Source organism: Zalophus californianus, chromosome 1, assembly GCF_009762305.2.
Source record: "Zalophus californianus isolate mZalCal1 chromosome 1, mZalCal1.pri.v2, whole genome shotgun sequence".
NCBI lineage: Eukaryota > Metazoa > Chordata > Mammalia > Carnivora > Otariidae > Zalophus > Zalophus californianus.
The window spans coordinates 13,220,292-13,245,157 of NC_045595.1; the positions used below are offsets into that span (position 1 = coordinate 13,220,292).

General features: G+C 55.5%; 1 protein-coding gene and 1 non-coding gene across 2 annotated transcripts; one reads left to right on the plus strand and one right to left on the minus strand.

The window, feature by feature from the left end:
• The first annotated feature begins 180 nt into the window (after positions 1–180).
• COLGALT1 (collagen beta(1-O)galactosyltransferase 1) lies at positions 181–22,317 on the plus strand. Its single transcript, XM_027585164.2, has 12 exons — positions 181–1,613; positions 3,324–3,434; positions 3,946–4,063; positions 8,651–8,785; positions 9,845–10,049; positions 12,077–12,196; positions 17,247–17,323; positions 17,404–17,510; positions 17,627–17,759; positions 18,923–19,050; positions 20,180–20,386; positions 20,609–22,317. The coding sequence occupies exons 1-12, from the start codon at positions 1,348–1,350 to the stop codon at positions 20,874–20,876; spliced, it is 1,875 nt and encodes a 624-aa protein (XP_027440965.1). The 5' UTR covers positions 181–1,347; the 3' UTR covers positions 20,877–22,317.
• Positions 22,318–24,322: 2,005 nt separating this feature from the next.
• On the minus strand, positions 24,323–24,429 carry LOC113919060. Its single transcript, XR_003518799.1, has one exon. It is a non-coding gene; the product is annotated as a U6 spliceosomal RNA (small nuclear RNA).
• Between the last annotated feature and the right edge of the window lie 437 nt (positions 24,430–24,866).

Below are 24,866 nucleotides of genomic sequence, written 5' to 3' on the forward strand. Positions count from 1 at the left end.
AGGGTATGGGACGTGTCTTGTTACTCTGTTTTTCTAACTTAATATGAATGATCTTTCCTTGTCAGGTCCATAGAGTGTAAAATGATTTTTGCCATTTTGTTACAGAAAGTTTCAAAACATACCCCAAAAGTACACCCCTGTGTGCCCCCTCTCGGATTCAGCAGTGACCCAAGTGTGGCCAGATCCCTTTCCTCCACTCCCATCCCTCACCCCCTTAGTCCATCGTATAACCAGTACATTTTAGGCTGTGTTTCCAAAATATTCAGCTGAAAACTGAACTTGAGCAAACGACTGTTGTGGAAAAAATCTGGAGAACAGAAGCAAAGGAGAGAAATGAAATTGGAACAAGACGATGGACAATGAGAAGGACGTGGAGGAGGAAGGGCAAGTATCAGGTGACTCCGCTAGCCAAGCTGGGAGATTTGGGGCTTTTGGGTCAAGCCCACTGCCCTGTCTTACTTCCTTAAGTTCACACCCTACTGTCCCTTGAGCACAAGGCCACACGACCTGGGCCCTGAATTTTACTTAACAATACTGAATCTTTTCCTCCCGGTCACCATATGAACAAATGTATACCTGAGCATCCTTCTTAAAACTTAATTTTTAAGAATGACACAAAAACAATCAATTCGAAAGTACATTAGAGTATTGGGAAACAATCCCTGGTAGCATTTCTATGGAAACTCCCACCCTGCCCCCGGAGCGCGTGCTCAGCACTTGCAAGTATCATCTGGCTCCATCTGACGCCAACCCTGCGGGGTCAGTAAAGACCCTATTTTACAGATGGACAAACTGAGGCTCACACTGGGAGCCCACGGTGGGGGCTGAATTTGAAGCCAGGTCTGGGGACGCCAGGGACCCCGCGCTTAATACCCACCAGCCCTTGGGTACATCCCCGTGAAACCAGGTCCTAACTAGCCAGGTCCGCCCGGTGGTACAGACTCGGTCTTATACAAATGGAGGTGGTATGGCGTATCAGGCGAAGGTCCAGGCTGGGGCAGGTGTCAGGAGGCACGGGGTGTTCCGAGCTCTGACACCTTTACGGCACTGAGTCACGTGAAATGGGAAAGCTAGGAGCGCTCTGTGCCTTTAAGGCGGGAGCGGGGGCGGGGCGTCGGGGCGGGCCAGCGGACTGACGTGACTGCTGGCGGGAGTTGCGTAAAGCAGCACATCGTGCCTTTAAAGGCCCTCGGGAGGAGGGGTCCCGGAAGCGGGCCCAGACGGCTGATTCACGCCAGGCACTCTCCTCCCCTTTAAGGCGCGCGGCAGGGCGGGGTCCGGTGGCAGGCTCAAGGCGCGGTCCGCGTCCGCCGGCAGAAAAGCGGCTTAAAGGCGACGCGTGGCGCGATGGCGGCGGCCCCACGCGCGTGCAGGCGGCGCTGGCGGCCGCTCCCGGTGCTGCTGCTGCTGCTGCTGCTGCTGGCGCTGCCGCCCCCGGGGGGCCCGCCGGGCGCCGCCGCCTACTTCCCGGAGGAGCGCTGGAGCCCCGAGTCGCCGCTGCAGGCGCCCCGAGTCCTCATCGCGCTGGTGGCGCGCAACGCGGCCCACGCGCTGCCCGCCACGCTGGGCGCGCTCGAGCGGCTGCGGCATCCGCGGGAGCGCACGGCGCTGTGGTGAGCGCGGCACCCGCCTTCCCCGCGGCCGGCCGGCCGCCCCCTTGCCGGCGGCTCCACCCCGCGCGCTGCCTGCTGCCCTGGCACTGGGCGAAGCTGGCAGGCACCCACGCGTGTCCCCCGCTTGCTTCCCTCTTCGGGGCGGGCCAGACGTGCGGGCCCTCTGCTTGCTGTCCCTCCCTCCCCGTCTCTGTCCCGCCGCTGTGGGACTGACCGACCGCACTCTGCTTTCTGGCCCCGCGGTTAGGGCAGATCCGGGACCGCTCGTGCCCAGCCCAGGACTGGGCCGCTCTGCCTGGGACTGACCCTCAAACCGCCTTCGGAGCGCTCACAGCTCCCAAGAAGGGGAGCCTGGAGCCCCCACGGCCCACACTGCACTTCCACTAACAGGAAGTCTTTTCAGCTTCTGAGGCATTGGATCCTGAACCCAGCCTGAGTCAGATCCCCTGCCCTCTGACGAGCGTGGGTGGGTGGGTGGGTGGGTAACGGGTCCAGGTGGCCAAGGGTGGGGGCGTGGATCCTTCCCGCAAGGGGAATGGGGCAGAGCCATGTCGGCTGACTGGTGACTTCCCGCCTCCTGCCTCGGTTTCCTAATCTGGAAAATGGGGGCATTAATATAACTCTGGTTGCCTTCATCTCCGAAGATTAACCAGTTAATGCACGTGAGGCCTTGTGTCTGGCATCTCTGGCTTGGTGCTCAGTGACCAGAACTGTGGCTATTATTATATTGTCGTTACTAGTCATCACTGCTATGGTTGGCAACTTAATAACTTATTTAAGGGGAGAGCAGCTCTCCTCTTCATGTGGACTCCTAAATGGCCCTCACGGCTCCATCCCGGATTCCCCAGCCTGGATAATGCAAGCACGCAGTTGATGCTTAAGAAATGTTTGTTGAGGGCTCCTGGGTGGCTCAGTTGGTTAAGCGACTGCCTTCGGCTCAGGTCATGATCCCGGAGTCCCGGGATCGAGTCCCACATCGGGCTCCCTGCTCTGCGGGGAGCCTGCTTCTCCCTCTGACCCTCCCCCCTCTCATGTACTCTCTCTCTCTCATTCTCTCTCTCTCAAATAAATAAATAAATCTTTAAAAAAAAAATGTTTGTTGAGGGGCTCCTGGGTGGCTCAGTCATTAATGTCTGCCTTCGGCTCAGGTCATGATCCCCGAGTCCCGGGATGGAGCCCTACATCGGGCTCCCTGCTCGCGGAAAGCCTGCTTCTCCCTCTCCCACTCCCCCTGCTTGTGTTTCCTCTCTCGCTGTGTCTCTGTCAAATAAATAAAATCTTTAGAAAAAAGAAAAAGGAAATGTTTGTTGAATTAATGAGGAAGCACAGGCCGCTATGAGATGGTGTTGTTCATAAGAGAGAATCGGGGAAGGTGGGATGGGGGTAGATGATACATACATTTTTAAATTAAATCACAGTATTTAGTACTTAATGTGGTTATAAGATCCTAGGTGCTCAGTAGTACTAACAGTGTCTAATGTGTTTTTCCCAAAATTAGCTTGTTTAATCCCCTCTGCAGCCCAGTGAAGCAGGTGCAGTCCTCATCTCTGTTTCAGATGAGGAAACAGGCATGGAGGGGGAAGCATCTTGCCCAGGGCCATAAGCTGCTGGAAGGCCAGCTTGGGGGTGTGGAGCCCATGTTGCTTCAGGCTGCCCGGGGCTGCCTCAGTCTCCCCAGTCTCGCACTGACTGTCTTGCTCTGCTTTGCAGGGTAGCCACAGACCACAACTCAGACAACACATCGGCTGTGCTGCGGGAATGGCTGGTGGCTGTAAAGAGTTTGTACCACTCCGTGGAGTGGCGGCCAGCAGAAGAGCCCAGGTGAACTCCAGGTTCTGCCCTGACAGCCACCCCCCGCCCCCCCGCCGCAGGCAACTGGGCCGTGCCCCTATTCCCACACCTTCCATGACTCCCTGTTGTCCTGTGACAACCCCGGCCCCTCTGCCCCTGACTCTCCAGCCCAACTCTGCAGCCTTAAGGGCTGCCCGTGGCTACTCTGACCCGCTCTTGGCTTCAGTGGGCTGCAGCCCTCCAGCTGGACCTTTGCCCCCACAGTTCCCTCCACCTAGAGTTCCCTCCTTCCCTTGTCCTCCTGGTGGACGCCTACTGCTTTGTTCCCAGTCTCACTCTATGCCCCAGGGCCAGCCCCTGCTGCTTAGCTTCCCCATGCGCCCCTGGGCAGTGCAGAGCCCCGGTTCCTTTCAGCCTTTCAGGGTTTATTTCTTTACCTCCCCACCTACACATCCCCTCCTCCAGGAAGACCTCTCTGACCACTGCCCTCTGGGTTGCCACAGTGCCCCATCCCTAGCACATCACAGCTGTCTCTCTGCAGGTCCTACCCAGATGAGGAGGGCCCCAAACACTGGTCTGACTCACGCTATGAGCACGTCATGAAGTTGCGCCAGGCAGCCTTGAAATCTGCCCGGGACATGTGGGCCGATTACATCCTGGTGAGTCTCTCAGCCAAATACTCTGAGATCGTGGGGGAGATCTGGTTGGCCGCCGAGGAAAGGAGGATCAGTGGGTTGTGGAGACCATCCTTAAGCCTGTTTACCGAGGGAAACAGGCTCTGAGAGGGGGAGTGAGCTGTCAGAGGTGACACAGCTGGTTAGTGGAGGAGCTGGGGTTCAATCCAGGGCCTCCAGAGTTCTTAATCATCAGCTGCTGTCCCCAACCATCCCCTGTGGTTGGACCCTTGGGTTGTCTCCTCTTTATTGCCACCTCTGTGCACCCCACAATTCCTCTGGGTGACTGCCGAGAAGCCGGAAGATGGGGTGGAGATCTGGGGGGGCACTGGAGACGCTGGGCTGCTGAGGCCCGACTTTCACTTCCTTCTCCTGGGCTGGCCATTGCCTCTGGAGGAAGGGACGGTTCAGGCTGGAATGCATTCGTGTGAAGGTACCTGCACGCAGGCCTGTGAGAGCTCCTTCAGCCCATCCCTTTGATTTGGACGTGACCCCCTCCCCTGGTGCAGGTGGGGCCGGATGGCACTGGCCGCTGGGCCTGCCTCCCCATGGAGGCTGAAGGCAATGATGCCAGCCTGACGGAGCCTGTGGTTGGTTTCCATCTAGGCGCCAGGCCCCGAGCTGTGGTCTGTACCTTCTTTATTCAGTCAGCAGACCTCCATGAGCCCCTCCCTTGCCCACCACCTGCCAGAGCCTGAGGACGCAATGAGGATCAGCACGGGCTGAGCCCTGCCTTCCTAGTGTCCCAGGAAGGGGGGCCGTGACCAGAAACCAAAACTGAGTGAGGAAGTACCTAGAGGCAGCCAGTGCTGTGCTTGTAGAAAGGCAGCTGGTGATGGATCAGTGTCCTGGGGTTGCTGTGACAAAGAACCACACACCGTGGGGTGGGGTGGGGGGGTGGGGTTGCTGCAAACAGCGGAAGTGTATTGTCTCCCGGTTCTGGAGGCCAGAAGTCTGAGGTCAGGGTGTCAGCAGGGCCCTGTCCCCTCCACAGGCTCTAGGGGAGGATCCTTCCTCACTTCTTCCAGCTCCAGGGGCTCCACGTGCTCCTCGGCTTGTGGCCTGTGGCCTGTGGCCGTGTCCCTCCGTTGTCTGTCTCTGTGGTCCCGTGGGCTTGTCTCTCTGTCTCTCCTCCTCTTATTAGGTCATCAGTCATTGACTTTAGAGCCCACCCTACTCTAGTCTGACCCCATCTAAACCTACATCCTAGTTACATCGGCAAAGACCCTATTTCCAACTAAGATCACAGTCACAGGGTACCAGGGGTCAGGACTTCAACCTCTCTTTTGGGGGCCACCATTCAAGCCACAACAGTTGGCATAGTCAGGGTGTAGTGACGAGTGAGCAGGGTTGGGGGTCTCTCTTAGGAGGAGACCCTAGCCATGACCTGAAGGAACAAAGAAGCCAGCCTCAGGGGAAGCTGGGGGACAGTGTCTGAGGCAGAGGGAACCGAGTAGGGTGCAAGCTTGGGGCTGTCAGGGACTGGCGAGGAGGCCAGGGTGGGTGTGATGAGGGTGGTCCTGAAGTGGTGGGTGGGGGTCAGACCAAGGCAGAGATTTGGCTTTTACTTTGAGGGTAATGAGGAGCCACGGAGGGTATATGAGCAGGGAAGAGCTGTGTTCTTTTTTTTTTTTATTTATTTTTTTATTTTTTTTAAAGATTTTATTTATTTATTTGAGAGAGAGAGAGAGAGAGTGAGAGAGAGAGGGGGGAGGGTCAGAGGGAGAAGCAGACTCCCCGCCGAGCAGGGAGCCCGACGCGGGACTCGATCCCGGGACTCCAGGATCGTGACCTGAGCCGAAGGCAGACGTTTCACCGACTGAGCCCCCCAGGCGCCCAAGAGCTGTGTTCTGATTTATGATTTTCAGAAGCCCTGTGGCTGCCATGGGAGCCGGGCCTGTTGGGGCAGGGGAGGGGCACAGCGGGAGGCCTGGAGCAGGACCGCAGAGAAAGGCAAGTAAATTGAGGATGCCTTTTTGGGCCGAGGGGACACGTCCTTGGACGCGGGGGTGACAGGAGGACCCCATATCCCCGGCCTCTCACTGCAGAGAGGAGAAAGAAAGGAACAATCTCTTCCTGGGGGCCCTGTAGGTTGATGCCTTCATCAGACCATTTTACAGATGGGAGAGTAGAGGCTTAGAGAGGGAGGTGACAACGTGCTTGTTGGTGGAGACTCGGAACCAGTGAGGTGCAGAGGTGGGACTGGAACCTCCTGGAACCATCTAGCACAGGACCGCCTTGTCTGCTTCCCTGGGTTTTGCTTTCATGGTTTGAGCCTGGCTGGTTTTCACTTTTTTCCCTCAGTAAACTCGGGTGAACTCTACATGTTGGTTCAAAACTCAAAAGAGCTTTTGACAGGGGCGCCTGGGTGGCTCAGTCGGTTAAGCAGCTGCCTTCGGCTCGGGTCACGATCCCAGGGTCCTGGGATCGAGCCCCACGTCGGGCTCCCTGCTCGGCGGGGAGCCTGCTTCTCCCTCTCCCTCTGCCTGCCTCTCTGCCTACTTGTGCGCTCTCTCTCTCTGTCAAATAAATAAATAAAATCTTAAAAAAAAGAAAAGCGAGCTTTTGACATACCAGTATCTTTTTGTAACTGGGGACTTTGGAAATCCATATTGGGATGTGAAATCATTTGTCCAGTGTTTTAAAATTGTTATTAAAAGGAATTCTTTAAAAAAAAAAAAAAAGACCTCTTTTTACAAGGAAAAAAAGGCACCTCTTTTTTTCTCTTTTTGCAAAGGCTATGGGTGTTACTTGTAAGAAAATATACAAGAAAAAATAAGACACTTAGGGAAGAAAAAACAAGCAAACCTTGTCATCTTACCTCCCGGAGAGACTCACTTTCTGGCTGGTTTCCGTGTTTTCTAATTGAGGTGCAATTCACATAACATAAAATTAACCGTTTCAAAGGGAACAACTCCGTGGCATTTTGTACATTCATTATGTTGTGCAACCACAACCTCACTCTAGCTCCAGAACATTTCCATCCCCCCAAATGATGCCCCATCCCCATGAGCAGTCACTCCCCCTCCCCCTCCCCCAGGCCCTGGCAGCCACTAGTCTGCTTTCTGTGCCCACAGATATGTGGCATTTTTTGTCTGGCTTCTCTCACTCAGCACGCTGTTCTCAAGGTTCATCCGTGTTGGAGCCGTGTGTCCGAGCTCTGTTCCTTTTTAAGGCTGCGTGATGTTCCATTGTGTGGATGGACCACGTTTCGTTCATCCATTCTTCCATTGATGGACACGTGGGTCACTTCCACCGTTTGGCTCCCGTGGCCACCGCCACTGCAAACCTGGCAGGTGGTGCAGATGTCTGTTTCTAGTTGTCTTGGTGCGTACCTAGGAGTGGAATCGCTGAGTCGTGCATAGCTCTGTGTGTAACTCTTCAGGGAACTGCCGGACCGTTCTGGCTGTTTTTACTGTGTATATATTCAGCGGTCACACATATAAATGTTCGCAGGGGCTGGGCAGGGAACAGCCCCACAGCTTGTCCCAAGGGGCAGCCACCTTCCGTCTCCAGCTGGGGGTTGCCCTGCGGGAATGCTATTCTGGAGTTGCCAGAGAAGGCTGGAATTCTAGTTCTCACTGTTGTGTGTGGCGAGTGATTTAAAGGTTTTAAAAATCCTGCGTGGGAGACAGAAAGCGTATCTGTGGATCAGATGCATTTAAAAATCAATCAGTCCTAAGAGTTCCTCCTAAGAGTTCTGCACTGCATGGTGGCCTGCGTGTCTTCACATCCCAGTGGACAGGGACACCCTCACCTGATCCTTTTCTGTGGCACGATTCCTAGCTGTCTCGACTCGCTCTGCAGTGGGATGGGGCCGGAACTTCTCTAGCTGGTTCGCCACTGCTAGACTCCCGGGTTGTTCCCCAGTTTGTGCGATCAACAGCACTGCAGTGAGCCTCCTGGTGTGGCCTCTCTGGAGAGTGCTGGTGACACATGGTTTTGGGGGGGGGGAACCAGCAGGACCGATGGTGACCCTATTCCTGGGTTGGTGGATTTCATTCCGTGCTGCACCAGGCAAGTTACCATCTTTGTATCCCAACACGTAAGGCGTTAAAGGAAAACAAAAAGCTTACGTAAAGATCTGATTTGTACACTCTTTATCAGCACGTAATTCACATTAGACAAAGTGCCTTCCTCCCAGCCGCTCCCTGAGGAATTGGCCTCTGCTCCCACCGTCCCACCCATAGACAGGCGCTGCCTGTTTGAAAAGTTCCCATAAATGGCGCTGTGTGGTGCACTTACTGTCATGTTCCATGTCCCCCCCAGAGGCATGTCTGGGCCCCATTTGTGTTGCTTTGTGCTGTGTGGTCTGTCCCTTCTCTTGCTACGGAGTGTATTTGAGTGTATTTCATTGTGTGAGCGTTACTTGGCCTGTCACTCGGGGGAGAGCCGGGCGGTGGAGGGACCGGAACCCGCTGGCTTCCAGGGCCCCGTCTGCTACTCCAGGATCCCCAGACCGCCCCCTTCCTCCCGTCCAGGACTCTGGCCTCCGCCCCAGCTGTTCAGAGCTATGGCCTAGCCCAGGTCAGCCCTGTGGCCCCTGCTGATGCTCTCTTGGGTATTTTGCAGTTTGTGGATGCAGACAACCTGATCCTCAACCCGAACATGCTAAGTCTCCTCATCGCTGAGAATAAGACGGTGGTGGCTCCCATGCTGGATTCGCGGGCCGCATACTCCAACTTTTGGTGCGGGATGACTTCCCAGGTCAGGGTGCTGCTGGGGTAGGGTGGGGGCGGGGGATGGTGGGGGTGAGCGAGTGGGGACTGTGGCTGGAGTCTAACTTATCGTACCCCCTCATGGTGAGCGCTTTACAACACCATGGTGATAATCCTTAAATAGCTCCTTGACAGAGGGTCTGTGATTGTGCCCTCTCCTCCCCACCCCCTTCCCAGTCACTGAGGCAGAAACAGAAATACAGGGAGAGAGGACTTGACTTGCCTAAGCTCACACAGCTAGGAAGCCGTGGTGCCAGGTAGGACTTTAGGCACAGCTTGATCCAGGTGTTAAACAACATTCCTGTCTTCTTCCATCCTTTGGGTGGCTTCATTTTCAGACTCCTGGGGCACAATCCCATCATCATCCAGCCAAAGTCCACTTTGGGCCTTGTCCAGTCTCCTTCTACACCTGAGCCAATTCCTGAAGCCAGGAAAATGCCAGGTTCTGATTGGCCAAAGCCTGGGCCATAAGTCCCACGCTAGGGTTGAGGCTGGGATTGTGGGCAACACCAGGAGAAGTGAAAGAGTAGGTGCTGGAGCGGGGGCCATGCCAGATCCAAGACCCCCCTCCTGTCTCCTGCTATCTTTTTAATTGACGGGCAATTCACATAACATAAAACTCACCATCTTAAAGTGAACAATTAAGTGGTTTCTATTTAAAAAAAATATGTCGTAGCCCAAGTTCCCTGAAGGCCTACGTCTAATGTTCAATCCTGTGTAAGTCAGGGAATCACGAATGTCCAGTCCCTTTCTCAGCTTTCTCATTTCCTCCTTCAAGTGCTTCCTTTCTGATCTGAAGTGTTGAGCTAGGTCTGCGGGTGCACAGCTGCTTACCTTCCCTCATCTGCCCCTGCCCCACCGCCTGAGGCTCCGGGGGTGGACATGAGGCCTGACCACGCCCAGAGCTCTGCATCTGGGGAGAGCCCCACCACAGCCAGAGGCTGGCACCTGGGTCCTGCTCTCCAACGGTTCTGTGCCTCCCCTTGTCCCAGGCCTCCAGCCTTACCTCTAGGGTCCCCCATATAGAGCTGCGCCCTCCTCCCTGCAGGGCTACTACAAGCGCACGCCTGCCTACCTCCCCATTCGCAAGCGGGACCGCCGGGGCTGCTTTGCCGTTCCCATGGTGCACTCAACCTTCCTGATCGACCTGCGGAAGGCAGCATCCAGGAACTTGGCGTTCTACCCGCCTCACCCTGACTACACGTGGTCCTTCGACGACATCATTGTTTTTGCCTTCTCCTGCAAGCAAGCAGGTGAGCCCACAGGGAGTTTGCCAGCACGGGGGCATCTGTCTGGTTCTCTGGGAGCAGTGTCGAGCCCACAGAAGGTTCGCAGAACCAGAACCAGAACTGCAGGGTGCAGGGACAGCTACAGGTGTGGCTGTATCCAGGTGTTCAGGTGACGTCCCCAGGACTCCCTTTCTCTCCAGCCTCGGCTTCGCCGGGTCGCTTCACTCCCCATATCTTTAAGACCTCTTTATTGAAGGTTATTTTCATCTTGATAGTCTCCTGTGTTCTCCCAGTTTTCTGTAGCTGAGCATAATTATTACCGATTTGTACAGTTGGGGAAGAAACGTTTTAAAGAGAAAAAGAACACAGCCAGCCACAGTTGACCTCTCATTTTTTTTTTTCAACCATGGTTTGGCAAACAATGGCCCATGGGCCAAATCTGGCCCACCATCTGTTTTTCTATAGCCACAAGCCAAGTATGTCTTTTGGGTTCCTGGACCTAATTCTCTCATGAGTGTGTGTGTCGGGGGGTGGGGGGGAACTTCCCCACACCAACAAGCCATTGTCTCTGTAGGACAAGCAGGTGTCCTCCAATTCAACTCAAGTCTGACACTATCTTTCCAGAGATAGTATCAAATCCCACAGGTTGAGGAGGGCTCCGTCCAACAAGACTGCCACCCACCCCAGCTTCAGATGCCGGCCACAAACCCATGTTCTCATTGTGCTTCTGACCAACTGGCTATAAATCTGAGGCTCCCAAGATGCTCTCCTTGGGTTCCATTAATTTCCTAGAGCAGTGCGCGGAATTCAGGAAACCCATCTACTCACTAGGTGACTCGGTGTAGTATAAAAGGATATAACTCTGGAGCAGCCTGTTGAAGAGATGCCTAGGGTGAGGTATGTGGGAAGGGGTGCAGAGCTTCCTTGCCCCCTCCAGGCTCCAGGTATGTTACTCTCCCCACACTCCACGTGTTCACCAACCCGGAAGCGCCCTGAACTCCATGCTTTTGGGTTTTTATGGAGGCTTCATTACATAGACACGATTGATTGAATCATTGGCACTTGGCAATCCAACCTCCAGCTCCTCTCCTCTCCCCAGAGATCAGAGGGGTAGGACTGAAAGTTCCAACCCTCTATTCATGGTTGATTCCACTGGCAACCAGTGTGTGTGTTGGTGGAGGGAGGTTCCTCTTTCAGTGCTTTCCAAAAGTCACTTATTAACGTTAAGAGACACCTTTAAGCTCTCAACATCTAGGAAATTCCAAGGGTTTTGGGAACTGAGCCTGGAACTGTGGACGAAGACCAAATATATATGAGAAGTCTATACTTGGTCATCTGAATGGGGAAAAAAATGAAGAATAACATTTTGTGACATCTGAAGATTGTATAAAATTCGAATCTCAGTGCCTATAAATAAAGTTTCATCAGCTCGCAGCCACGCTTATTCATTTAAGTCTCATTTCTGGCTGCTTCTGCCTTCTAGCTGCAACTGAGTCATTGAGACAGAACTGTCTGGCCCACAAGCGTAAATATTGACCATCTGGCCCTTTACAGAAAAAGTTAAGCAGTTCAGGTGAAAATCATTTTTCATTGGGGTTTTTTACCTAAAAAAAAAAAAAAGATACGCCCAAAACCTTAGACCACCCCGAAAAGGGCAAATGCAGATGGGGGTGCCCTCACTGCGTCTGGGTCAGCCGCATCTCCTGTTCCTGCCTCAGGGTGGCTTCTGTGCTGCCCTCCGGCTGTTGTGTGGTTGTGGGGGTGGCCGTGTTGCAGAACCAGAACCCCGTGGGGGAACGAGGCGGTGGCCGTGGGAGGCGCCCTCGTTAACAGCTCTGGAGTTTTTCCGGGCCTCCCGGCCAGCGCGAACCCCTGTTCTGGCTCCCGGTCCCAGCTGGAGAGCTGAGGAGTTCCTGCGGGTACCGGGTGCCGGGAGCAGGGGGACCCGTTGAGGTTCCAGGCCGCCCTGGGCGGTGCGGCTGGGCTGGGGAGGGTGGGGCTCTGCCGCCTCGCACCGTTTTCACGTTGGGTTGTTGTTCCCTCGGCCGCAGAGGTCCAGATGTACGTCTGCAACAAGGAGGCCTACGGCTTCCTGCCTGTGCCGCTGAGGGCCCACAGCTCCCTGCAGGATGAGGCCGAGAGCTTCCTGCACGTGCAACTGGAGGTCATGGGTGAGTCCGCCCGCGCCAGACGGGGAGGGCCGAGTCACCTCCCTTTCTCTGCCACCTCACGTACGGCGCCTGAACACTGATGGAGCGTGTGCCCTTCGCTTTGCTGGGAGCGGGAGACCCGGCATGAACAAGGTGGATGGTTGTCCCCACTCTGGCAAGGACGGCATCCTGAGAGCAGTCAGGATGGGCTTCTGGGAAGAGGTGGCATGAAGATGCAGGGTGGGTAGGAGTTAGCCAGGAAGAAGATCACAGCTGGAGGGAGAACACGGGCAAAGGCCAGGAGGCTGGAGGGAACGTGAGCTCAGAGAACAGCCAAGGTTGACGGGGCAGAAATAAAGGTGGTGAGCTGGGCAGAGCTGGCAGGCGGGACTGGGGCAGGGGCCTTGGACACCAAGCTGAGGAACAGGCCTTTTCCCCAAGGGCAGTTGGGAGCCATAGAGGGTACGGGAGGACCAGAGGGGCAGCAGGTTTTCGCTGACGGACCTTTATGTGCATGGCAGTGTCTGGGACACCACCGTTTTGGGCTGTGTCCTTATCCATGCCCCTGCCAAACCCCAGACCCACCATTATTTAATATTTATCTTAAGCAGACGCTTCTTTTTCTTCACTTGAATACATTTATTTACAAAAGGAAACTAGGTATTTTTACCATAGTTGCAAGTTCATGTCTTTCTAATATATATACAGATAAATCCATAAACTAGTAAACTAACCATCCCTCTAGTGGGCCCTGAGATAGGACAAGCACACGGGGCTGAGCCGGCTCCTGCCCCAGCTGGGGAGCTCCAGGGCCATCACACAGTGATACATGTGTACTTCTATGAGGGCCTGGCCGTGTGCTGTCCACACACATCCTCCAGAAGGCCCCTGAGGCAGCACGGCCGATCCTCCCACTGCACAGACAGGGAAGAGCCCTGCTCTGGGGCTCCTTTCCCACGCTTAAACCTCTCTCTAGAAAGTTCTGTCTGTGGCACCCCCTGGTGGCTGAAGATGGAACCGCACCCTGCCCTCTTTGTTTTGGGGGATTTGGGGTATTTTTTTTTTTTTAAGATTTTATTTATTTATTTGAGAGAGAGAGAAAGAGAGGACGAGAGGGAAGAGGGTCAGAGGGAGAAGCAGACCCCCTGCCGAGCAGGGAGCCCGATGCGGGACTCGATCCCGGGACTCCAGGATCATGACCTGAGCCGAAGGCAGTCGCTTAACCAACTGAGCCACCCAGGCGCCAGGGATTTGGGGGATTTTGAGGTGACACCTGGAGGCTGCAAGGTCACCAGGGTGAAGACCCCTGCAGTACCTGAGCGTTTGTCACACACACATGCCCAGGCCTGGTCCAGCAGCCCCACCAGGTCGCAATCAACAGAGGTGGGTCTCTGCTCATCACCAGCTCCAACTGGTGACTGGCCCCTGAGAAATGTCTCCCAGGCCGCCATAGTTTTCCTACTTGATTTTGTTATTTTTTATATTTTATTTTTATTAATATGTTTTATTTATTTTTATTATTTTTTATTTTTTTAAAGATTTATTTATTTATTTATTTATTTATTTATTTATTTGACAGAGAGACAGCAAGAGAGGGAACACAAGCAAGGGGAGCAGGAGAGGGAGAAGCAGGCTTCCCGCCAGAGCAGGGAGCCCGATGCGGGGCTCGATCCCAGGACCCTGAGATCATGACCTGAGCCGAAGGCAGACGCTTAACGACTGAGCCACCCAGGCGCCCTATTTTTTATTTTTTGAGAGAGCGAGAGAAAGCACACACGAGAGCAGGGGCGGTGCAGAGCGAGAGGGAGAGAGAGAGACTTAAGCAGACTCCACACCCAGCAGAGCCGATGCAGGGCTCTCGTGAGAACATGACCTGAGCCAAAGAGTGAGTCAGACACTCAACTGACTGAGCCACCCAGGCTCAGTTAGAAACTATTAGAAACTGAAGTCACCAGAGGGGTGAATATATTCCTGTGTCTCGAGGGCCAGAGCAAAGCATACAGAACAAACAGAAGGAGGGTCCGGAGGTTTCAGATATTTGTGTAAATCCTTCCTTCTGGTGTGGGCAGAGACTGCATTTTCTCTCCATCCATATGTGGGTACCTGGACCTGGGCTGTGCATATGATTTTTCATGCGTTCAAAAGTCTGACGATGAAATTTCAGACTTGCAGAAAGGCTCAGTGAGATCCCTGTGGATGGGGAATCCTGCAACCTGCTTCCTTCCCTGCCCCCTGCTTGTGGACAATGGAGCATCTTTCCCCATCGGTCCCGTAACCCTTGCTCAGTATAAATCCTGTTTGTTGAGTGTTAACACACATTGTGGTAATGGGTGGTGTGCGTGTGGCGGGATGATTGCTTTTATATCCTGTCACCAGCCACAGGGCCTTCCCCTGGCCCTCCCGCCACCCCAGTTTCATCGGCTGATGGGTTATGGCGGTCCTGGGCTTCTGTAAGTGGAATCACCCAACGTGCCTCTCTCAAGCGCCATGTCTTCCGCCCAGCATCTCACTGGTGCTGGCGTGACTGCCGTGTGCAGCTGTGGCTCGTTCCCTGCCTTGTTGTGTCGTGTTAAGCATAGATTTATCCAGTCTTGGCTGTGTCACACGTCACTTTACCAGTCTTCTCATGAGGGACATGGAAGGTGTTTCCCATCTTCCCCAGGGTTGCTGTGGATTTCCCATGCATGCGTGTGAGGGAGATCCAGACATGCCTCAGTGGGCGTGAAGTTAGGAAATACCCACAAGATTGCTCTACTTCTTAAACCAGTTGCAAGGTCTGTGGGTCCCCAAGACCACGCTCAGGTTTGATAATTCAGTAGCAGGACACAGGACTCACTGGAAGCTGTTACACTCACAGTTAGGGTTTATGACGAGCGAAAGGACACAGGTTACAGTTGGCAAAGGGAAGGGGTGTCTGGGGTGGAGACACCCAGGGTGTTCTGTGCATGGAACTTCTGGGTGTCCCCTGTCTGTGGAGTCTTGTGGACAGCTTTCACTTCTCCTAGCACCAGTGTGTGACCACACGCATGGTGTACTGCTGTCCAGGGATGCTCCCTGAGCCTCGGTGTCGGGGGTTTTTACTGAGGCTCACTCACATGGACCTGGCTGACTGCCGCATGGGTGATCTCCGTCTCTAGCCCCTGCAGGGGGCGAGCTGATTCCACGTGGCCTAAGACCCCTGCCCTAAATCACACTGTTGGCATAGACCACCCAGTGTGGCCCAAGACCCCAAGCAAACACACTCTTATCAGGCAGGATATGTAGAGGGCTTCGATCTTCCAGGAACTGGGCACAAAGGCCAGACCTCTCTTTGGCGAAATTTGATTATTCACCCCCATGACGGGTCTGGAGGTGTTAGGTTTTTATAGTCACTGTGATGTGACTTTCTGGAAAGGACTTCATTGCTTTGCTCCTGGATGCCTGATGTGCTCCATCTTCCCAGAATTGATGACAAAGAGTGAGGAGATCCTCCCTCCCCACAGGCAGGCCTTGTTGCCCGCCATACCCACAAGTGGAGGGGCAGAAGCTCAGGAGAAGGGAAAAGGCATCTGGAGTTTGAATCTGGGTGCTCGGATCCCAACATCTTGCTCTTGGTCTCCAGCACCCCAAAGAGGGCTAGGGGGCGGCCAGAGCTGTGAAGAGCCCTGGACGGGAGGATACCCCAGGGATGCAGTGTCCCTGGGGGACCCAGGTTGGCTTTGGCCGCACCCTGGCCTGTCCCAGACAGAGGGGCCTGTGTCTGTCCCTCAAGCTCACACAGGGCCTTTATTCTTGATGGGGCAGATGCCGCAATCACCGTCAGGCTGGGCTCCTCTGGGCCAGCCTCCCCAGCCTCCTATCCGCCCGTGGATCTGATCCTTCTGAAAGAAGCCAGCAGGGATGTGTCAGGACAGGCCCCCCGGGGACGTGGTCTGAGCACTGTTCATAGCAGCGAGAAGGGCAGTGATCATGGCCACTCTGAAATTCTTGCCATGCCTTGGCTTGTAGACATGCCACTCCAGTCACACAGTCACCTTCCCCCGGTGTGTCTCTGTGGTCTCCCCTCTGTGTGCTTGGCTGGATCCAAAATGCCCATTTTGATAAGGACCCCAGTCACTATTTTAACTTGGTTGTCTTTGTAAAGACCTTATTTCCAAATAAGGTCACATTCTGAAGTACTGGAGGCTAAGATGCCAGCATACTGGGGAGGACACGATTCAACCCATAATGTGTGTCATTTCACGGCAGCTTCTCCTGAAACCTCTGGGTGGAGGAGGTTTTTAGAATTGGAGTGCCGGGGCACCTGGGTGGCTCAGTCGGTTGAGTATCTGACTCTTGGTTTCAGTTCAGGTCATGATCTCAGGGTCCTGAGATTGAGCCCCGTGTCAGGATCCATGCTCAGCGTGGAGTCGGCTTGAGATTCTCTCTCCCTCTCTCCCTCCCCTCCCCAACTCATGCACACTTTCTCTCTCTCAAACAAACAAATAAATCTTTAAAAAATAAAAAAATAAAATTGGAGCCCCATTTTATACTTGAGGAAAGCCAAGGCCCCGACAGGTCAAGGTCACACAGCTTGCCATCATTTCTTTGTTCATTCTATGAGTAATTATCGAGGGCCTGCTGTGTACCAAGCGTTGGGCATTGGGGACTCAATGGGCAGACCTGGTGTCTGTCCTGTGGGGCTTGTGGCTGACAGAAAGCCAGGGAGGTGGGCCCACAGGATTGGGGTTTGATGATGGAAGGCCAGATGCTGTGGGAGCCAGGAGGAGGTACCCTGCTCCAGCTCAAGAGGGCATCTTAGTTGAGAACTCAGGGGAAGGAGGGGAGGAGGGAAAGCTGTTTCAGGCAGAGGTCCAGCATGTGCAAAGGTCCTGAGGTAGGAAGGGGTGCATTTGGGGCAGTGCCAACAGCCAGAGTGAGGAGGTGCTGGGGGAAAGAGACCAGCACCAACATTGTGTTTGGTGCCAGGCTAAGGAGCTCAGGGTGACGGGGTTCCCAGAGGGGATGGGGGAGGGAAGGGACATTGTTAAGAGGCTAGAGCCCCTCCCCCAGTGACCCCGCTGACAACACCCCCCTTCTCTCTGCCTCACAGTGAAGCACCCACCAGCGGAGCCCTCCAGGTTCATCTCAGTGCCCCCCAAGACACCTGACAAGATGGGCTTCGACGAGGTGAGCCAGGCCTCCCCTGGCAGGCTGGGGTGGGGGGTGGGGGCCGGGCCAGAGGGTCCGACCAGAGCTCTGGGCCACAGGTCTTCATGATCAACCTGAAGCGGCGGCAGGACCGGCGGGAGCGCATGCTGCGGGCCCTGCAGGCGCAGGAGATCGAGTGCCGGCTGGTGGAGGCAGTGGACGGCAAGTGCGTCCCGAGTCCCGCCGCGGGGGGGAGGAGCCAGTGGGCACCGGGGTGTAGACCACTCCCTGGCAGGCCCGGCCCAGTGGGTCTTCCTCTGACCCCCCCCTCCCCGCCTGCAGAGCCATGAACACCAGCCAGGTGGAGGCGCTGGGCATCCAGATGCTGCCCGGCTACCGGGACCCCTACCACGGGCGGCCCCTCACCAAGGGCGAGCTGGGCTGCTTCCTCAGCCACTATAACATCTGGAAGGAGGTAGGTCTGGCGGGGGAGGGGAGGGCAGGGCCGACCTCAGGCTTCTGGCAGCTCAGGGAGGGACTCGCTGGCGCCCCCTGCAGGCTTCTGAAACTTGGGCAGGACACGGCACCTCTGTTTCGACATGACTTCACCTGCATGTCACCAGCGGCCTGGCTGGGGCAGCTGCTGTCCTTCCATTGTGCAGATGGGGGAAGCAGACTAGGGAGGGAGGGATGAGCCAGGCTCCCATAGAAGGTGGGGTCTCAGGCCCAGGACCCCCAAGTGAGGCCTCTTCCCACCCCACTGTTGCCACATGTCTTTGGAGGGCCTGGACTCTGAGCTCAACATTTACAAGTAGCAGTGACGGCCGCAGGGACAGTAAGCAACACTAACCCCGCGCCAGGGGCTCGTCAGCCACCCTCAGAGGCCGAGACTCAAACCTGGAGCCACCGGGCACGGAGCCAGATGGGGCGTCTGGGCATTTGAGGTGACAGTGCTCTTTCCCTGAGTGACACTCGTCATGGACGGCATGGGGCAGAGGCTGCATTATCCAGGCGTCCAGACTCCGGTTCAAGCCCAGCCCTGCCTCTTAGAGGGGTGAGCTCTGTGAGCAAGGAGGGTGCCCTTTTCTGGCAGATGACAGGCACCCTCCTCAGTCTTGAGAATTCTCAAGTGCATTCAGCGAGCACCCATGCACCTGCTGTGCATCTGGCCTGGTGCTGGTGCTGGGAATGTGACAGCCACCAAGACAGATGTGGGCCCCTGCAGGGGGCTCACAGCCTAGGGATGTGGGGTGACTGATGGGCAAACCATAATAAACTAAGTGCGACGCACCCGCAGGAGGGCCATGAATTGTCCTCAGCTGACAGCCTTGGCCAGTGGTTGGGGAGGGCCTCACCGGTGACATCTGGCCTGAGGCCTGAAGGCTGGGGGCCTGCCTGCTGCCACACATTGGCACAGGCACAGACCTTGGGGTAGGAAGTAGAAGCCAGGCCAAGGCCGAGGTCAGGGCACATGTTGCCAAGTGTGCGAGGAGCTGATGGCCAAGAGGTCTATCCAGAAGATGGTGAGGAAGGCTTGCGTTTGCTTCTCTCCTGCTGCCCGGCCTTGAAGCAGAGCTGACTTCAGGGTCGGGTCTGGCCTTGGTCTCTGTCTGATGTGGGCAGGGCATCCTCCCTCAGGTTGTGGACCGTGGGCTGCAGAAGTCGCTTGTCTTCGAGGATGACCTGCGCTTTGAGATCTTCTTCAAGAGACGCCTGCTGAACCTCATGCGGGACGTGGAGCGGGAGAGTCTGGACTGGGACCTCATGTGGGTGTGGGGCAGGGCTGGCCATGGGGTCTGGGCCCTGGGTGGCACTGGGGTGGGGCTGGGGCTCGGGGGCTCAGTTTGGAGTGAGGTGGAGCTGCAGTCTGGAGCTCAGAAGTGTGGCCCAGGGCCTGGAGGTCTGAGGGTCTTTGCAGGTTAGTAGGCTGGGCCAACTCTTGGGGGTGTGGCAGAAGGTGTAGCCTGTGTGAGGGGCCCCGTGGTCCCTGGATCCGAGAGCAGTCAGGGTTTGGCCTAAAGCCTGTAGGTTAGGCCTGTGGCCTAAGGCCTGGGGGGTAGGGCCTGTGGGGTAGGGCCAAAGGCCTGTGAGGATGACCTGGAAATCTCGGGACCTGGCCTGTGGGGAGGGGGCTCTGTCAGGCCTTGGAGACTTGGTGAGTCCAAAGGAGATGGGGTATGCCTAAGATTTGACGTGGAAGCCTGTGCACATGGCTGAAGATCTTGGGGTGTGGGCTAGGGTAAGTGTGGCCAGGGCTTGGGGGTGTGCCCAGGAGCTGAGGGCATGACTGAGTGTGGGGGCATACCCAGGGAGCCTGGGTCTTACTTAGACCAGCACGAGGTAGGATGTGGCCAGCCTGTTTCTGGAACAGTCCTTTGGAATCTCCTCTAGGTGAGTTGGTTCGCCCTCCCCCCCGCTTCTCTCTCTCTCCTGCGTACAGGGCCCTGCTACAGGTTCTAGGCCCCAGACTCCGGACCGTGCTAGTGTAAGGTGCAGAAGCCATACCCCTTCATCCCCAGCTACTCACCACATTCCTCCACCTTGCCCAGCTGCCCCCCGGCCTTCTGAACTTAGAGCAGCTTCCCTCCTAGCCCCACTCCTTCCTGTGGTTCAGCCTCAGAGAGTGTCCAGGACGTCTTCCCCTTCCCAGTTCCAAATCCTCCCATGGCTCCCTAGTACCCTTGGAAACAACTCAGTCTCCTCCCTGCACGTCCCAGACCCCTGTGGCCCTCCCTGGTCCGGCAGTCACACCAGCCTCCTGGTTGCTCCCCCAAACACACCCAGCCCGCTCCCACCCCAGGGCCTGACGGAGGCTCACTGGATCTCAGACTTGCGCGGTTAGCATTTTCCTGCGGGCGGGAAGAGGGTGACAGGACCCTGACTCTGCACCCGCAGCTATGTGGGCCGGAAGCGGATGCAGGTGGAGCACCCGGAGAAGGCAGTGCCGCGCGTGAGGAACCTGGTGGAGGCCGATTACTCCTACTGGACGCTGGCCTACGTGATCTCCCTGCAGGGCGCCCGCAAGCTGCTGGCCGCCCAGCCGCTCTCCAAGATGCTGCCTGTCGACGAGTTCCTGCCCGTCATGTTTGACAAGCACCCAGTGTGAGACGCTCGCTGCGGGCACCCGGGCCGGGGTCTTGCTGTGGGGCTGTCCTGGCTCGGTGGGCGTGGGGCTGGCGGATCCCCGGGTCACCTCTGCGTACGCCTCCCTCCATGCCGGGCCCCCCCCCCCCACTTCGGTCTCAGTCTGTCCCCTCCCACGGCCCCCTCCATCTGTCCCCGACTCCCAGTCCACGCCAGGCCCCCTCTCCCCTCGCCCCCCAGGTCCGAGTACAAGGCCCACTTCTCGCCCCGCAACCTGCGCGCCTTCTCCGTGGAGCCCCTGCTCGTCTACCCCACGCACTACACGGGGGACGATGGGTACGTGAGCGACACGGAGACCTCAGTCGTGTGGAACAACGAGCACGTGAAGACCGACTGGGACCGCGCCAAGTCCCAGAAGATGCGGGAGCAGCAGGCCCTGAGCCGCGAGGCCGAGAACTCGGACGTCCTGCAGTCGCCCCTGGACAGAGCGGCGCGCGACGAGCTCTGAGCGCCGGCGGCCAAACACCGAAGCCGGCCTCGTGGGCCCGGCACCACCCCGCAACCCCCCCTACCCGCGGACCCCCCGCAGGCCACGGAGGGCTCTCTCCCCGCGAGGGGCGTGCAGCAGGCTCTGGCTCGGCAAGCACGTGCACGCAGGCAGCTTTAACGCAGTGCCTACTGTATGCCAGGAGAGGGGCTTGACGCCGGGGGATCGGGGGAACCAGACCTCCTCGTTCGTGTCTTTGGGTGCCGAACCCTTGAAGTCCTCACCGGGTACCGGGCTCCCGTGTTTGGCAGCGGGTGAGGCATAATTATCCCCTCCTCCGGTGACTGATTCAGCCATCAAGCTTGTTTTGATTCCTACCCGCCCCCCCCCCCCCCCAAGAATCAGCACTAGTGATACACAGTCATTGTTTTAATTCATTGAAATATTTATTGAATGCCTACTGTATGTTGGCCACCAACCATTCTGGGCTCTGAGAATATTGGGGTAAACAAGACACTTTCTTCATTTCTCTGAACACCTATCAAGCACCCACTATGTGCCTGGTACTTGTGACACAAAGACAAGTCCTTATTAACTCAGCATTTATTGAGTGCCTGCTGTGTGCTGGGAACTGAGCTTGGTGCTGGGGGTGAAGATGAACCAGGTGCTTTTCACTCTTCGATTGGCTTCTTCCTGACTCGTCTAGAGAGCGCCTAGTGTGGGCCAGGCATTAGTGATACCAAACGGTGTGGCAGTTGCTGGGTCAGCATCGGATCACCCACGTCTGTGCGGGGCCACGTGCCAAGGGCTGGGCCACCGAGATGAACAAGATGAGTCTTCTTTCTTCATGCAGCAGGTGTTTATCAAGCGCCTACTGTGTTCCAGACCTCGTGGACCCCCAGTGGGACTGGAGAATGGTTGGCTGAGAGTTTGATCCCCACCTGCCCCTCGGTCACCCAAGTTGTGCGCAAAGTCCCCCCACCACCCAGGAGGGAGGGTGGCTCTCCCCTCACCAGGGGCAGCTGCAGGTCCCAGCGACCACATGGCCACATGCAGGCTCCCCTGGACCCGGCCCCCCTGGCGGGGGCCAGGGATAAAGACAGGGGCTGGGTCTCCTGTGCTCACCGTGCTCCTGTGTTGACCTGTCACCCCGTTTGCTTGACCTCCCGGGCCTGCATCTCAGGCGTGGGCTCTGCCCGCTCTGTGGGGTTCCTACATTCAAGCCTTTGGTAGGACCGTGTGTTTGGGGCCCTGTGTGGGCTCGGCTGCACCAGGGTACTGCCCATGGCCTGGGCAGGTGCTCCCCGGCATGGGCTGGAGGACTTGCTGTGCCTTCAGCCTGGAATGAATGTCAGAGCCAGCCAGCGGTGCTTTGCTCGCTTAGGGATACCTGCTCACTGGGTCAGGTCCTGGATAACTTGCTTATTTTTTTATTAAATGTTCCTGGTTGGTTTTCACATCAGTCTGTGTTCTTTTCTTGGCCAACTGCTCTGCTCACCACCAACACACACTCACACTCCCCCCACTGCCGGCGGCCAAGATGTGGGAGGAGACCAGGCGCTGGAGGGAAGCCCAGTGGTGGAGGGATGAGGGGGGAGGGTGTAGTGAGAGCCCCATCTCCTGGCCTGCCCCATAACACTTCCCTGAAATAGCTCAGGGACAGCTGGGGCCCACTGCAATGTATCCTGTGGGGGTCAACGGCAGGATCATCTCTGATGACAGAATGAGGAGAGACGCTGTCATTTTGGGGTCTCCAGAAAACAGACTCCAAGATGAGGATTTGAGTTGTCCCAGAAGTGACCCCAGGAAGCCCCGATGGGGGTGGGGACGTGAGCCGAGGAGGGGAGGAAACCTGCAGGAGGCTTCAATGAGCAACTGAGTCCGGGCCACTGGGGACCTCAGGAGATAGCATAGAGCATGTGCCTCAGAGTGGTCCCACCCCAGGGGCGATGGAGGCGGGGCATTTAGCCACACCCAGCTCTTCCTCAAATACTGAAAGGTTCTCAAGATTCCTAAGCCCTTAGAGTGCGTAGGTACGTACCCAAGGCTTCTACAAAGTAACACAGACGGTGTGTAATCCTTGTGGAAGAGTTAGAAAATACAGCTAAGCAAATTGAAAAAGCCCAATTAAATCCTATATCCTCAGAGACGACAACAATTAACATTTTGGTGAAAAACCTTCCAGTCTCACCCATGCGCATGGTGCAAATATACACACGTTTCCAAAGAGAGGATCATGTTCCATAAATGGATTCAACCTTCCCCCCGCCCATCCTCCACCCGACTCAACACATTTTTATTCCATAAACATGGGATCAAATTGCACCCGGTTTTTCAGCAATTTTCTTTTTAAATTTAACAATATATTGTGGGCGTTCTAATCAGGGCAGACGTCTATGAGTTCTTTTTGGGTTGTTACATACAATATTCAGCGATGGTGATGGACCGCCATTCACTCGGCCGTTCTGACCCCGGACTGTCACCACCTGACTGCAAGCCGTGTTACATGACACATCCTTCCTGCAGTTGGGTGAGTCGATGCAGGTGAAAATGCTGGGTTCACGTGTGTGCACGGCTCACTTCATGCAGCTACCGTATTTACCCTTCTTGCTTAATCCTGACTGTTCATCGTGTGTTTACAGCGGTGGATGATGCAAGTTTATTAATCTCTCATAGAACATTGGAGTCATTTCTCATGTGTTCCAATTATGTGGGATGTTTCTAAATCTTATCTTAACCCAATGGATCTCAGCTGGGGTGTTTTTGTTTCTCGGGGACATTGGGTGATGTCTGGAGACATTTCTGGTTGTGGTGACTTGGGGTGGTGCTATTGGCATCTGGGAGGGGGGGCAGGGAGGCCACTGCATGTCCTCTAGTGTACAGGGCAGCCCCGTGACAAAGACTGATTTGGCCCCAGAAGTCCACAGGGCTCTGGTTGAGAATCCTGCGCCAGTCCCATTCAGCCTCTTGGGGACATGAGTCTCTAGAAGGGTCTTCTTTGTGGCATGAAGTGAAGCATCCTTCGCTATGAAATCTCTCTGATTAAAACAGATTCTGCCTCCAGACTGAAGAGGTTAGAAGCTTAAAAGTGGTGACTGGGAATCCCAATTTTATTCTGATAAAGTCTCCAGAAGAGTCATATTTCCATGTTTCCACTGATACATGTATCACAAGTTATATTCGAAAGTCTGAAATCAGTTTCACTTGGGCACGGTCAAGATGTCAGCAGGGTTGGATTCCTTCTGGAGGATCTAGGGGAGATTCCATGTCCTTGTTTTTTCAGCTTCTGGAGATTGCTGGCATGCCTTGACTCACAGCCACTCCCTGTGATCCCTTGCTTCTGTCTCACGTCTCCTACTTCTTCATCTGACCTTCTTCCATCCCTCTTACAAGGACCCTTGTGATTACACTTAGGACCCACTTGGGTAATCCAGGATCACATTCCCATCATCTTAAGATCCTTAATTACATCTACAATGTTCCTTTTGCCATTTCCGTGCGTCCTTGCGCAGGGGCCATGCTAAGCTTCTCTGTATCATTCCAATTTAGGTCTACGTGCTGCCAAAGCCAGCACTCCCTTTGCCATTTATTTATTTTATTTTCTTAAAGATTTTATTTATTTATTTGACAGAGAGAGACACAGCGAGAGAGGGAACACAAGCAGGGGGAGTGGGAGAGGGAGAAGAGGCTTCCCGCTGAGCAGGGAGCCCGATGCGGGGCTCGATCCCAGGACCCTGGGATCATGACCTGAGCCGAAAGCAGACACTTAACAACTGAGCCACCTAGGTGCCCCTCCTTTTGCCATTTAAAGTAATATTCACAGGGGCACCTGGGTGGCTCAGTCAGTGAAGCGTCAGACTCGATCTCAGCTCAGGTCTTGATCTCAGGGTTGTGAATTCAAGCCCCGTGTTGGGCTCCATGCTGGGCGTGGAGCCTACTTTAAAAAAAAAAAGAAAGAAAGAAAGAAAGAAAGAAACTTTCACAGATTCTGGGCAATGGGATGTGGGTATC

Excerpts from the sequence above, each read along its gene's own strand:
- COLGALT1 (XM_027585164.2), top strand. The coding sequence starts at position 1,348 with ATGGCGGCGGCCCCACGCGCGTGCAGGCGGCGCTGGCGGCCGCTCCCG. Across the intron at positions 17,324-17,403 it reads ACAAGATGGGCTTCGACGAG|GTCTTCATGATCAACCTGAA; the intron begins GTGAGCCAGGCC and ends TCTGGGCCACAG. Across the intron at positions 19,051-20,179 it reads AGTCTGGACTGGGACCTCAT|CTATGTGGGCCGGAAGCGGA; the intron begins GTGGGTGTGGGG and ends CTGCACCCGCAG.